The 15,877-nt window shown below is 34.4% G+C and overlaps 1 protein-coding gene and 1 long non-coding RNA gene across 4 annotated transcripts in view; one reads left to right on the top strand and one right to left on the bottom strand.

The window, feature by feature from the left end:
• Positions 1–15,877, bottom strand: part of LOC127832677 (ETS-related transcription factor Elf-3-like) — a 35,279-nt gene that overhangs the window by 8,468 nt on the left and 10,934 nt on the right. The window contains exon 1 of one of the 3 annotated variants that reach the window (XM_052358303.1): positions 3,331–3,460. The exons of the other annotated variants lie outside the window; for them this stretch is intronic. Within the exon in view, the coding sequence (XP_052214263.1) occupies positions 3,331–3,349 (19 nt within the window). The 5' untranslated portion in view covers positions 3,350–3,460. Of the gene's footprint in view, positions 1–3,330; positions 3,461–15,877 lie in introns of those variants that run through there. 3 annotated transcript variants of the gene reach the window in all.
• LOC127832693 (uncharacterized) lies at positions 1,100–6,162 on the top strand. Its single transcript, XR_008027064.1, has 3 exons — positions 1,100–1,215; positions 3,696–3,793; positions 6,048–6,162. It is a non-coding gene; the product is annotated as an uncharacterized LOC127832693 (long non-coding RNA).

Genomic DNA, 15,877 nt, shown 5'->3' with positions numbered 1-15,877 from the left:
TTATCCCATTTTCACCGCGACATTGACGGTATAACACGTTGTGGAATATACTTGCTTGTATTCAACACTGTGGAATATACCTATCGCGTGCACGGACTACTTTTTAAATGACGTCATGCGATATGCGCTAAAATTAGGTCGATATTGTTTGGTTAATTTATCGAATTTTAAGGTCACCCATTAGAAGAAAATGTGCATATTTTGCAGAAATATATATTTATGACATATTCACCAAAAGAAATGCTGAAATAATATATAAAATAACACGATTTTTGTTTTGTTATTTTTTTTATTTATATTTACTTTAGTCTTTACCACTGAATGATTTTCCATAAGAAACAAAGTCGACAAAACTTAAGCTTCAAAATTATACGACCTTCAACCTTGAAATATAGTCATATGACATAATTTTTCGCCATCCGTAAAATGAATCAGCTGATTGATGGAATTATAAAATGACATACTTATTGCGTCATTTTCCCCATTGTTTTGACGATTTATTATAAACTTATTTCACATGTTTTCTACATGTACTGTATGTCGAACTTTCTGAATTGTCAATTGATCACATTTTCCTTATTTCGTGTAATGTGCATTGTTTATAACCAAAGCATATACTTTTGACATTCAACTTAAATATTAAGAATGTACAACAAGCCATACACATATCGCACAGTTCATGAATAATCTGCTATGTTTGCGTTCCTATTTAATTCACGTTAGGCATAGAGCTGTGTAAAGTATAAGATAGTAAAAATAGCACCACACTGGAATTGGGAACGTCCCATTTTATACACGGGTATTTTGTACTCATTTATCTGTTGTGTACTGGAATGTTTTCCATTCTTTGTGTATTTATATATTAGATTATTTTCTCGTACATTAAGGGCATTTACCATAGATAAATAAAACATTGTGCAAGTTTAAACATAATTATGTTTGTATGCAGAAATCTGCAAATGCAACCGAGTTTACCAACGGCTATTATTAGATAAACTGCTCCGGTTCATTTGAACAGCAGTAATGTAGAGTACATGACGTAGCGTGTGACGAAGAAGAAAGTTTATCGCGTTCATAAACTCATTTGAATAAAGTGATGGAATGGCATAAGGGTCCTTATTTTTATGCTAAAATAATTATTAAAGACCCTAGATGCAAAATCGTCAATTATTGAGTTAAATGGATTATAAGATGGATTTTAAAGGATAATTAAAGGTAAGATACTAGTTCTTAAATGTTTTGATTTTTGTTTGTACTTTTGTCGTTCCCTGTTCTCGGGGAAATGATTTTAACATGGGCGCCATTGATGCATCGGATCACACACGGCATTCCCATAACATTATATAAAAAACACGTTCTGCGCGTCCTTAAGTTCGTCGTCCGAAGTCGGAAAACGTATTGCCCTGTATATTTTGTCAAATAAAGTGTCAGTCGCTGCAATTGTCTGTCAAAATTGTCAAGGTTTTCGATAGCTAAAGAAACTTCAGCGTACAGTTTATTTAGTATTGACAGACCTGTACAAAGTCGCGCCAGTCAAAAATCATAAAAAGCGACATTTAAAGTTATGGTAGCCAGAACTAGGTCGTCGATGGTGTAGTCCTACATGTATGTTGACATCGACAGCATTTTGTCAGGAGTAATGGCCGCCATATTGGATTTTGATAATTTTCTTTCGTAAATAAAATAAATTATAGTAAAGTAAAATCTTCTTTTCGAGGTCGTACTGTGTTAAAATTCGCATACTGCGTAAAATAGAATGTAGGCATATGGTGATATTTTTACTTGTTTTACAGTTTGTGTGTGAATTTTTTAAAGACTATTTTGCGTACCAGAACAAATACATGTATATCACTACGCATGGTTACATTTGTTAGATTTTAAGCGCTTTTATGACTGAATTAAAATTATTGTTAAGGTTATTAGATCTATTTATGTTAAATGTCACGTTGAAAAAATCAAATGGGATAAATAGAATACTAGGATTAGCGTTGAATACAGAGAAGTTTATGTTGCTCGGCTCGAACACCGAAAGCGCTCGCCAAGGCTCGCGCTTCCGGCGTTCTAAGCCTCGCAACATAAACTTCTCTGTATTTAACGCTAACCTAGTATTCTCTATGGACGTGATAATAAGAAGTTACGTTGTATTGCATGTAAAATATGGGAACGGTTTGAGAAGGATTTGAGTCGCGCTCTGTGAAAAGGGGGTTTCATGCAATCGCGTAAAGTTTTGTCCAAAGATTAGCATGTGAAGTTGACACAGGCTAATACGGGTCGACACTTTCCTTCTAAATTGGATTTTTGCTAAGAAGAGACTTTCTTTAAACAAACAATATCCTAAAAGCGTAAATTGTCGTCCCTGATTAGCTTGTGCGAACTGCACAGGCTTATATGGGACGACACTTTAAACACATGCAATAAACCCCATTTTCACAGAACACGGCTCATTTGTAACGATACATGTGTCTTTAAAAAGTTATACATTTCAATAATTGTTAAAATCATTCGTAAATAAAATAAATCATTAAATAATTCTTGATATCAACAAAAGTAATAACCCATTTAAATTTTTACATCTTATATTGTTATGCAAAGCAAAAAAGTATGAATATAAAATCGTGATTGCCAGCAAGTAACTGCACTGTATATAACACGCAAAAACATTCAAATTCTTCAAAAAAAGTATTACATTTTTATTGATATCTAAACTGATGATTGTTAACGTTTTACATATGTTGACGGTATTTACAAACATTTATGTTAAAATCAATCGTTTTGTTATTCCCGGTTCAATATTGATTTATGGTTTACATGACTGACAAATAATCATTTGAAGCGGCACACCTTTGCTGTCATCTGCAGCTAAAATGCCGAAGGCAACATGACAAACCGGTGCTTTGGTGCATAATGCTTTTTAGTTAAAATTCATATTCCAATCATTAAGTTGAATAATCAATGATAATGATTTTTAAATAGAACAAATATTTCATAGTGAACACAGAAAACAATATTGAGCATTAACATATTGTTTACAAGTTATCATTTGAACACAATTTCGTGAAATTAAAATAAATGATCATTTAAAAAAGCTCATTATATAAAATGTTTGCTGTTAAATTAAAAACATGTACGAAACAATAATAACTGTACTTATAAATAAAACACATGCTTTGCATCAAATAAGGAAAACATTCGCCGAATGTCAACGCAGCAGTTATATAGATGAACACAACGTTCCTGAACATTATGTTTGAGCTATACATGTACAGTTACACAAAAAACGAACTAGACAAATAAAAATAAATAAATATAAATATGAATAAAAATACTTACATAGTATAAATATATTCATCCCAAGCGTCGCTCTTCATGAATAACAGTCGGTGACTGTACGAATTTGATCTTTTTGCGTGATTCCGAATTCAACAGCCACTTGACTTTGTATTTGTACTCGAGTATTTTTCAGGACAATTTTAATACACTTAATATGATGGGTCTCAAATGTTGACAATGAAGAGGTCTTAGAGTCAAAAGCTGTTGCCAATAGAGAATCACTTACGCATTGAACAATAAAAACTCCCGCATTATGCGCACCATTTCTAAATATGTATCTTGACTTTGCAAATATGTGGCATTAGCTTGGAACGTACTTCCTCTTATGAGTTGATGCGTATGGTATAGTAAACTATGTTTTGCAGGGTTCAAATCGTCTGTTCCACCATTTAAGGATTGACGCACTCATCGTGTTGGTTCCAATGGGCAAGGTTTAACAAATGCATCTTGTTTGTTTCAAACGGTTAGTATTCACGTCATTTTCGTGTTTGTTTGCAATGGGATAGTATTGACGTAAGTTCAGTGCTTTTTTCCCAATAAGTTAGAACTAACGAACACACACATCGTCATCGTGTTTGTTTCAAATGGGAAAGTATTGACTTAAGCCCCGTGATCATTATCATCATCATCATCATCATCATCATCATCATCATCATCATCATCATCATCATCATCATCATCATTATCTATTTCATAATATTCTTCACCACCACCACCACCACTATCGCAAACACCAAAACCACCACCACCACCATCATCATCATCAACATCTTCTTCTTTCTCTTCTTCTTCCGAATCATCATCATCATCATCATCGTCATCATCATCATCATCATCATCATTATCATCGTCATCATCGTTTTCATCATCAATTTTACCTAATTTTCATAATTAGTATCATCCATGCCCAGGGTGCAGGATTACATTACTTTGTGGGGTTCCCAATTAAACGTTAATGGATGTAAACATACTGACAAAACATTTTTTCTTAAGAATTTCAACTGGTGCATAAAAGACAGATTTGTATGCTGCTTGTGGCAAATGTGAAAAACATCAGAATTACTTCATTTAATAAGCGTGTGTTCTTGTTCAAAAAGTATATTTTTGCTGCATTCATGTATACGGTTATGCTTCAAGGCAACGTGAAATTTTGTCACCGATTTCAAACGTACTCAAGGATTTATTCTTATACCTTAGGATATCGGCACAAACTGCAATAAAAACTGTCTTTGATACACTAAAGGTGTGTGCAAATGTATTTCAATAACTTGAGATATATGCAAAAATAAAGTTCTTAACGGTGTGTTTACATTCTGTCGTGCCCGTATGTAAGCCCCTAAAATCCCCGTTGATTCTGCACCAGCATGCCATTACACTTGTAAATATTTTATTTGGCTAACAAGCAAGTGTATGCTTAAGAGCTAATACATTGTTGTTTTAGTTGTTGTTGTTTAGCCTATGGGGAATGACGTGCTTCATAAAATCGTGCAAATCCTTCTTGGTTAACTTTAAATGAGCCGCGTAATGCGAAAATTGTACTTATGTCATGTGTCGCAAGCGTAACTCCAGACCGTTAGACCCATTTTCGAATGACGAAGCTAAAATGCCATTGTAGTTATAATAACTAAAGATGTGTTAACAAATCTAACAAAAGATACACTAGGTTAGTCGCCTTAAATTAAAGATATGCGGGTGTTCATACAATATTTTCCTCCTGATGATTTTTCTTTAGTATCATTATATATTTAAATTATACAGATTATTCAGTTGCGCATCGAACAATATGAATAATTATCACCGAATATCATGCGATTCGAAGCATAAGATGTAAAAAAATATAATCAATGATTAATGTAAATATTTTTTCTAATGGAAGTGTCTTTCTATACAAGATGTAAGAGCGCGATTGTATGAGTCAATTGTCTCTAAACTTGACAGTTGAAATGGGTCTTTTTGAGATAACATCTCGGTACACAGTTCATGGTCCGACTTACTTTTGGGTTGCATTTCATAATAATAATAATAATAATTATTATTATTATTATTATTATTATTATTATTATTATTATTATTATCATTATTATTATTATCATTGTTATTATTATTATTATTATTATTATTATTATTATTATTATTATTATTATTATTTATTATTATTATTATTATTATTATTATTATTATTATTATTATTTAATAATAATATTTATAATAGTTTGTATATTCATTTAGTAAATAAAAAAAAACGATTATTTTTTTTAAGTTAATGTGTTTTCAATTAAAATTTCGTATCATAACATATGTATATCAACCTTCGCGCAGAGTTTTGACTGAACCAGCATAGCTGGATCAAATCCTGTCTTCATAACCAACCACGTGATGATAGCCTAGCCACGTGGTTCAATAAAAAAAATCTTGCATTTTAATTTAGGTAAAAACAATTCTTGTGAATCTAATTTTATAAAAAAAAATCAAATTTAAAAAGAAATTAGTACTATTTTTTATAATATAATACTCAAACAAAAAATACAATCCTACCAAATCTGGTCAGATTTTCTTGTGATGACAGAGATTGAATGTGATAGCAAGGAACGACAGTCGTGGAGAGTGTCCTTATATAACAAAAATTATCTGAAGATAAAAAGCAAGTCCTCTTTGCATAACCTTTTAACACCTTGATGGTAACTTAATATTAATTACCTGCCTTGACATTGTTTCAGAAGAAGCATATCCTGAAAACTCAGCATTTTAAATGAATGAACGAGTTCACGAAAATTTATAGAAAAGCAATACGGAATACAACGCATATGCATATGAAGATAGTATAGAGAGAAGGCAAAAGTCAAGAATTAAAAAAACGGAATGCCATTTGAACGTATTCTTGCAACTATTAATTGAAGAATTTACTTTCTGTAAAAAGATCGTAATATATACAGCTGATTTACTTTCCAGCATAACAACACACGACATGATTTATGCTTATATAGTTTAATGCTCGGATCAATTGTATGCCTTTTTTGTTAAAACGTTTCAATGTATTTACAAAAGATGGAAGTAAGCCAGTGCGGCCATTTGCTTTCTAAAGGATCAACGTGCATAATAAAGGTGCACCTAGATCACTTCGTATTACATTATATGTTGTCTTAAGGCGAGGGGTCACAGACATGTCACTGGTCCCTAATTTTCACAAGCACCTCGTGTTTATGACCCGAGGTATCCCCGTGAAGATGTTATCCCGCGTGTCATATCGCAATTAAAACTTCATCCTATAATTTTATTAACTATTGCGCAATACTACTACTAATGTCTTCCCGCTCAGTGATTTGTTCAACATTATTTTGGTCATTAATAGTAATGAACAGTTGACAGGGTTACAAATTAGTGAGCTTTATATTTTCCATCATATCTTGATAATTATCAAATAGGATTAGTATTATTAACTCATAGATTATTGCTGTTGTGCAGTGTGTTGTATTGGGTCTCAGTCTTCGCTTTAACCATTTGCATGCTGGGAAATTTGTTGTCTTCTAAAATGTCGTCTGCTGAATTTCTAAAATTATCATTTTTTTCGAATTTTTCAAAGAATACTATCAGAATAGCACACAGTTTGGATCCAGATGAGACGCCACGTTCTGTGGCGTCTTATCTGGATCCAGACTGTTTGCAAAGGCCTTCAAAATTCGGTTCCAGCACTCTAAAGAGTGATGGTGTTCCTGCTGCTGTTTTTTTCCACACGGTGGTGTTATTTTATTGTTGTTGTTGTATTCAATGCATATATAAAGTCTACGTTTTGCCCCTATTATTATAAAAACTTATCATTATAAAACTGTTAACGTGTATGTGATACAGTCTTTGTGCACTTCGAAAACGTCAAAATTAAATATCGAGTAGTTCCTTAGTCTAAAGCTTTTATTGGATAACTAAACAAACATGAGCGTTGCACTAAACGGACCAAGTACAAAGTGTACATACCATATATAAAAAAACAAGGAAATTAGTATACAACATCTTATAACTCTAAAATACTGTCACCAAAATAGATAAAACATCTTATATTCATACAACCCGGCAGTTCTTACGTCTAAATATATAGCTTTGCACTTGAATCTAACATATTATGAAAAGTACCAAGCAACATGAATTGCTGATTTAGCGCCATTGGTATACGGGAAATCTGTTAAATAAAAAATAATGAAAACTTTAATTGTGTGTGCGCTATTACATATAATGTTTAGCTAAAGAAAAGGTGTTTGAAGATATATTGGTGTTGGTTTTTAGCAATACGTGTTTCACAATAATATTTTGTTAAAATAGCCACTGATGTAGCGGTTGCCTTGTTTGTAGTGTCAGTCATTGATTTGCTACAGGATACATACAGAACGATGTATTGGTACGCATGGTTTACAGATTTTTGCAACATTTTTTTTCAAAACGAAGCAAAAACTTTAAATAACAAATGTAATATGGTTTTCCAAACACTAGTGCGTAATTGACATTGAAATCATAAAGCTGTCAAGCTAAACATTATTCGACGCTACTGTTTTGTTAGTCTTTTACATGAGAGTCAACACCTCGTGTTTTAACATGGACTTAGGAAGCAATGGGTGACAAGGGATTATGGTCTGTATGTGAGTCAACATTCAATGTCTTTACCCATTCATGCCTAGTGGACTCTCCCATCCTTCTTAATTGGATCAATTTATTTCCAAAATTAGGTATGTCTAGTATATTTATTTCTATATTTTTTATATTTCTTACAGAAATTCCTTTACGCAAACAGCGCAGACCCTGATGGGACGCCGCATCATGCGGCGTCTCATCTGGGTCTACGCTGTTTACCAAGGTCTTTTTTCTAGATGCTTAAAAAAGAACAACGACCAATGTCCGGGTGCTTTTCAGTTAATTTTCCGTACTCGGGATACATTTAAGTATACTTCCGAGAACCTGGGTTACATTTACGTATTACCCGAGCCGACAATGACCAATTAACGTTTGATAGCAGCTACATACGCCAGCAGAAAATACACGTACTTGAACCAAACATATAAAGAGCTTGCTTTGGTCCTTGACATGTTTTGTTGTTTTGCTAGTTGTTACTCATGTATCAGTTCAATATTCGCGAGATATGATATGTTAATACTGGAACATGAGCGCGTGTCATATATTTACCTTTATATATTAATTAACAAAAAAAATATTCGAAGCGAGTGTATGGTTGGAGAAGGGGTGATTAAAAGAGATAATTAACACATTATATGTAAACAAATAATCCAAAATATCAACAAAAACTGTACGATTCGCAAAATGTGTTACCAAACACACTTACACACACACACGTTTTGGTTGGTTCATTATTCATGTATGCCGAAACAAGTTATACAAATATTTTAATCAGATGTGATTCTGATACCGACAAAACGTCAGATCATATTCGGAATGCAATATTTTGCTAATTTGTACCACACCACTGTTATAAGCGACACGTTGCCGAGTTTGCTATCTTTAATAAAACATATAAAGGGAACCGTCTTGGTGATTATTGTCGGGTCACATTCAGGAAAACAGAACGTTGTCGTCACTAAGTGAAGACACTATCCGAATAAAATAAATCAAAAACGGGCCTTAGTGCAAGTGTGTGAAGTGCCGTCCCAGATAAGCTTGTTAGTGCAAGTGTGTGAAGTGCCGTCCCAGATAACGGGTCTTAGTGCAAGTGTGTGAAGTGCCGTCCCAGATAACTGGTCTTAGTGCAAGTATGTGAAGTGCCGTCCCAGATAACGGGTCTTAGTGCAAGTGTGTGAAGTGCCGTCCCAGATAACGGGTCTTAGTGCAAGTGTGTGAAGTGCCGTCCCAGATAACGGGTCTTAGTGCAAGTATGTGACGTGCCGTCCCAGATAACGGGTCTTAGTGCAAGTGTGTGAAGTGCCGTCCCAGATAACGGGTCTTAGTGCAAGTGTGTGAAGTGCAGTCCCAGATAAGCTACGGGTCTTAGTGCAAGTGTGTGAAGTGCCGTCCCAGATAACGGGTCTTAGTGCAAGTGTGTGAAGTGCCGTCCCAGATAAGCTACGGGTCTTAGTGCAAGTGTGTGAAGTGCCGTCCCAGATAACGGGTCTTTGTGCAAGTGTGTGAAGTTCCGTCCCAGATAAGCTACGGGTCTTAGTGCAAGTGTGTGAAGTGCCGTCCCAGATAAGTTACGGGTCTTAGTGCAAGTGTGTGAAGTGCCGTCCCAGATAAGCTACGAGTCTTAGTGCAAGTGTGTGAAGTGCCGTCCCAGATAAGCTACGGGTCTTAGTGCAAGTGTGTGAAGTGCCGTACCAGATAACGGGTCTTAGTGCAAGTGTGTGAAGTGCCGTCCCAATTAAGCTACGGGTCTTAGTGCAAGTGTGTGAAGTGCCGTCCCAGATAAGCTACGAGTCTTAGTGCAAGTGTGTGAAGTGCCGTCCCAGATAAGCTACGAGTCTTAGTGCAAGTGTGTGAAGTGCAGTCCCAGATAACGGGTCTTAGTGCAAGTGTGTGAAGTGCCGTCCCAGATAAAGTACGGGTCTTAGTGCAAGTGTGTGAAATGCCGTCCCAGATAAGCTACGGGTCTTAGTGCAAGTGTGTGAAGTGCCGTCCCAGATAAGCTACGGGTCTTAGTGCAAGTGTGTGAAGTGCCGTCCCAGATAAGCTACGAGTCTTAGTGCAAGTGTGTGAAGTGCCGTCCCAGATAAGCTACGGGTCTTAGTGCAAGTGTGTGAAGTGCCGTCCCAGATAAGCTACGGGTCTTAGTGCAAGTGTGTGAAGTGCCGTCCCAGATAAGCTACGAGTCTTAGTGCAAGTGTGTGAAGTGCCGTCCCAGATAAGCTACGGGTCTTAGTGCAAGTGTGTGAAGTGCCGTCCCAGATAAGCTACGAGTCTTAGTGCAAGTGTGTGAAGTGCCGTCCCAAATAAGCTACGGGTCTTAGTGCAAGTGTGTGAAGTGCCGTCCCAGATAAGCTACGAGTCTTAGTGCAAGTGTGTGAAGTGCCGTCCCAGATAAGCTACGAGTCTTAGTGCAAGTGTGTGAAGTGCAGTCCCAGATAACGGGTCTTAGTGCAAGTGTGTGAAGTGCCGTCCCAGATAAAGTACGGGTCTTAGTGCAAGTGTGTGAAATGCCGTCCCAGATAAGCTACGGGTCTTAGTGCAAGTGTGTGAAGTGCCGTCCCAGATAAGCTACGGGTCTTAGTGCAAGTGTGTGAAGTGCCGTCCCAGATAAGCTTGTGCAATGCGCTTAGGCTGATCAGAGACTAAACTTTACGCTTTTATGGTATTTTTTGTTAAATGAAGTCTCTTCTTAGCGGATCTCCAGTTTAGGTGAAAAGTGTCGTCTTAGATTAGCCTCTGCGGACTGTGCAATCTTATACTATAGCTTAAAATGTAGAAATGTTAATGGTGATTGTTTATTGTTCATGTTTTAATGGGCAAAAGCTGTTACACGATGGTCTTACATGTCGAGTTTGCTTCATGTAAATCGTATTGTACTTTAATACGGTGTTTAACTTAATGCTGCTGGAATAATTTACAATAAACATGCTTATCCAATATTGCTAAATATTAGTTTAATGTCCTTTGTCGCGTTTACTTAGTGAGGATAGTAAAAGATTGTTGAGTTGTTTATGTGTGGTCATGGTGTGACAGTAGTTGAGAAACGTGTAAAAATAACAACAATAAAACACCCTTACATATTTGAACCATATTTTGTTTATTTTTCCAAGTTGCTATATGTTGGGACCTTTTTACGCAATTTGTTTTAAGCTACGACGCGACCGTGTCATCTTTGCATGCGGTATTTATTTTACCGAATAACAGCGGTAACGTACGAGCAATAATTAATAAAACGTGAAATTATAGGGGCATTTTCACAGATTTTGGCATGAATTGAGGTTTGTCATTAAATGCTTTATATTGATAAATGTTAACGTTGGAGTTCAAAAGCTCTAGTTAAAAAAACAAACAAGAATACAATTACAGAAAGAAAAAGGTAACCCTGAACTGGGCTCGAAACACTGACCCAAGGAGTAAAATTCTACCGCTTATACCACTCGGCCATCCGTGCTCATAGTATACTGGTTGTTTTGTATACTGTATAAAAGCAATCCTCGTAATGTCACAACATTTAACGACAACAACAAAACTACACCTAGAATTAGATAATTGTTGGTATTTAGGCAGAACCATCTATTGTGGATAGAAAAATAAAATAAAAAGCATGGCTCACCGGTGTTGTTCATTTTTTATTCGCACTTCAACAACAAGCATATTTCAGCACAAGAACAACTCGCCAATAAGGTAATTACATAAAAACTCGAGTAAATTAATGAGAACAGTGTTAAAAACAATCTCTATTTCTCACAAAATATGTAATGCTGATTTAGTTTGACTGCAAATTATTTTTTTTACTATGAATCGATTGATTCATGGGTTTTATCAATTTTTAAACATAAACAACAACAACAGAATTTCACATATGAAAATAAATAAAATGCATTAAAGTCATTTTGATTTTTACATGCCTTTCTACACCTAGATTTTTTCCAAATTTACTTAAATGTTTAATGAGTTATAACTACATACAAATATAAAAAGAAAACAATAGGTCATCGGGGTCGTTTGTTCACAAATGCAGTTTAACTGCATGTATTAAAACACAATTTTAATTTTAAAAACACAGTGAAAACCTTGTACATAGTGCAGGTCAAAACACATACTAGTAAATGTATTGCTGTATGCCAGTGAAAAAGTAGATTTAAATTTAAATGAAAACACTAATTATGTGGAGCAAGATGAGTAAAAGAAGAAGAATACAGTAAAGAACTGAAAACAAGATGTATACAATATATTAAAGGGGCATATCAGAGTTATTAAGTTTTATGCTTGACATGACCAATGTTTGTATGGATGACAATGCAAAATCAGATTTTAATTTAAGTGAAAACACAAATACTGTGTCGGAAGGACAAAAGAATAAAAGTTTATATTGAACCAAACAAAAAAACAAGATAATTGAATACATTTAAAGGGGCATACCACTTTTTTTGAAATTCTTGACATGACTTGAACAATTTATTGTTGTATGCACGTAGATTTGAATATAATAAAAATACAAATTATAAATGATGTATATCGAGATCTGATCATTACATTAGGTAAATTAAGTATTCAATTAAATCCAATACGTATACAATACACTTAAAGGGGCATATCAACGGTATTATTTGTAATTCTTGATATGACTTCACCAATTCACGGTCGGCATATCATTTGTATGAATTAATGTATATAAACGCAGTACCATACTATTGGAATTGCTAGGAAATATAAATAAAACGTTTACATACTACAAACAAGTTCGCATGTGAATAGAGATACTACAGACTACATACATACATACCAGATTAATATCTATGTCCTTGGTATATACCAATCTTTGTTTGCTGCACAATTTGTTTATAATTTCATGTGTTACGCAACGTTCACCTTTGATATATCTTCTCTTCAGGTATACATAATTATCGAAGTATAGGTCACTTTATGGTTTAGATAATTACTTATACAAATATTAGAGTTATTTAGTTGAAAGGACTGTTCTGTTGCTCTTATCCGCAGTTGGTATTCGAACCATATATATTTTACCAGATTTGTGCAAAATAAGGTGATTTTATCGAAACTATACACAGTCGGAAAATTAGCACCATTTTTACAAACAGAAGCTTTTGTGGGCTTTTCAAACATTAACTCATCAGAGCTTTTGAACTGACAATATACTGTTCTAAATCATAACAAAATATCAATTAAGTGTAATTCTTTGTAATCATGCTATTATACAGCATTGCAGTTTACCTATATAAGCAGGGTAATCATGCTATTATACAGCATTGCAGTTTACCTATATAAGCAGGGTAATCATGCAATTATACAGCATTGCAGTTTACCTATATATTGTTCAAAAGGTCAGATAGCTTAATTAGTAGAGCAACCCAGGCCAATATCATATGATCATTATCATCAGATGGCTCATGGGTGGATTCTGGTTTGAATCCCGATCTGACCGTAGTAGGTAAACCTGTGGTTGCAAGGCTGGCAACTGATAGTGTGACAATCTGTTTTGAGCGGGGTTTTAGGCTAAAAGTTCTGTTCATCAGGTCACATGAAACCCCTTAATATGACCCGTTTGTTGTTTAATTGCTGATTAACATAATAATTAAAAGTTAATTTCCTTATTTTTTATACCAGTGCCTATATTATTTCCGGTCTTTACGAACTCCACGTTCTTCTGTTAGGAAGTGCCTATAATAATTTTATTTAAAGTGAATATGGTCATCTAACAGTATAAAGTTGTCTATCGCAACAGTTGTTTATTTTTGCTGTTTTCACGTCATATACGCTTATATTTGTTAATGCAGCATAAACATAATAAAACAATATCCCGGAAAGAGAAAAATAATCCATCAACGGTACTTTCGTTTTGACAACTGACGACAGAAATGATTCGATGTACGATGTGAGTCTAAATGTAGTTTTCTTGCAGTTTCGTTCATACGACACAAAAACACAATTTTGTTTTACGGATCCTTTCGGCATTGAGGACTGGGTGAGTCATGTAAAATATCGAAATAATATATATTTTTTTATTAACAACTGGTAGCAAGATGAGTTGTAGATAATTGGTCAGTTACCACATTTTAACAAATTCTTTTGACCTGTTAATTCTTTTCAGATCAATTCAACAGTGAAAAATGCCCATAATACCACTTTAAATATCATCTTTAATAGAGTTTTTTGTTATTTTTTTGTATTAAACATTAATCGAGCTCGCTTGGGGCTTTGCCTTATTTCATATTAGGTTAGTGTTGATTATAGATCAGGTTTCTCATGCGAGGCTTAGAAAACAAAAAGCATGAACCTTGGCGAGCCTTGGCGAGCCTTGGCGAGTTCTTTTTCGTTTTCGTGACGAGCATGATAAGCCTGATCTATAATCAACACTAATCAATTATTCTTTTTATCCCACTTTTATTCAGTAAACCTTTTTATTTTAACAAAATTAGATCTAGTTTAGCTGGATAATTTCGCTGGATTTATGACGTCATTTTGTCGAAAAAATGACGTCATGTCGTGCCGTGGTTTATAGCAGAAATTTAATCAACGGGGCTAAAATCTGCCGAATTTGCTGTAAAAGTGGGATAAAATGATTTTTTAGATAATAATCTATTAGTTGTTGAAACGCCACTGTAATGTAATAATACTGAAATCAGTATTTTGTTTTTAAATCTACAATGACTCAGATATTTTAAAGTACAGAATACATTTTAAGAACTTACGCGGTTGTTTTTTTATTACATATAGCATAATGTTTGATAGATCCATCTTTTGCTGATATAATAAATAATATAAAAAGTGAGGATGACATGTGTAATTATTCGTTTTATTGACCTTTGAAATAAATGACTACGTTTTACGTTGTAAAATTAAAAAATATATACTTTCTTACTTTCAACTTTTAATACCTTCCCGCATATAGATTTCATTGCAATTTACCCAAATGGCTCATGGGTTATCAAAAAGAAATAAGAAAACAGATTAACAAGCAAATTCGTTGAATTGATATCCCCCGCAACAATTTGTTTTTGACAGACGGGCGGACGAACTGACGTACGGACGGAAAAGGCCAATTCTATATCCCCCCGCCTTAAAAGGGGGATATGTACAAAGTCACCCGGCTCTTTTGTTCACAATTACAATTCAAAATACAACTCGCAGTCAAACAATAAATGCTAAGTTTCAACGCATCACGACTGCAAATGCACTAAATAAATAAATATCCTATCATGTCTGCTCAATATGATGCGGGTCATTGTTCTGTAAAATGTTAGCATATATCTTATTGAGAATCAATTATATACTTGTATTTTAAAGGCTGATGTTTTTCCATTCCAGATCATGGGTCTTATTCAATTCCCCTATGCTACACGTGATCCCAATTATTGTATTGAGTATTTCAGCACGTCACAAAAATAAAAAAGGATTTCACTATATTTTATGTAGAAAGATTTAGATTCATTGCATTCGTGTAATATGACGTCATGTGTGTATTATAAATGGGTTGCAGGTGTGGTACCGGCGTACGTTCAAATATGCTTAACGATTGACCAGCCTGTAAATGCGTTAGTGTACATCAATGTGTTTTTTTCAATCAATTGCGTACCAAAAATAAACACAATCTTAGTTTGTTTCGAATCATATTGGTCAGAGAGAAATAAATTAAGCGAAAAACAAAAATGCAAGTATTATATACACGAGCGGCAAGGTGCACCACCATCCGCACATGTTTCAGAAGTATCAGAGCGTCGTGGATGAAAATTTTAACTGCATCAGATATTCTATGTAGTAAATTATCTCAAACAACACTACATAAAAGTTGATATCTTAAGCCGTTGTTTGATAAATTAAAAATTTTTGATTTATTTTTAAGCATAACGTGAAACGTACATGACGATTTTGATTATATTTTATATATAACACATATACTTTGATTGCA

The sequence above is a fragment of the Dreissena polymorpha genome, chromosome 1 (genome assembly GCF_020536995.1).
Source record: "Dreissena polymorpha isolate Duluth1 chromosome 1, UMN_Dpol_1.0, whole genome shotgun sequence".
NCBI lineage: Eukaryota > Metazoa > Mollusca > Bivalvia > Myida > Dreissenidae > Dreissena > Dreissena polymorpha.
Note: the sequence above shows the minus strand (reverse complement) of the source record. Positions and strands in the feature narration are given on the sequence as shown.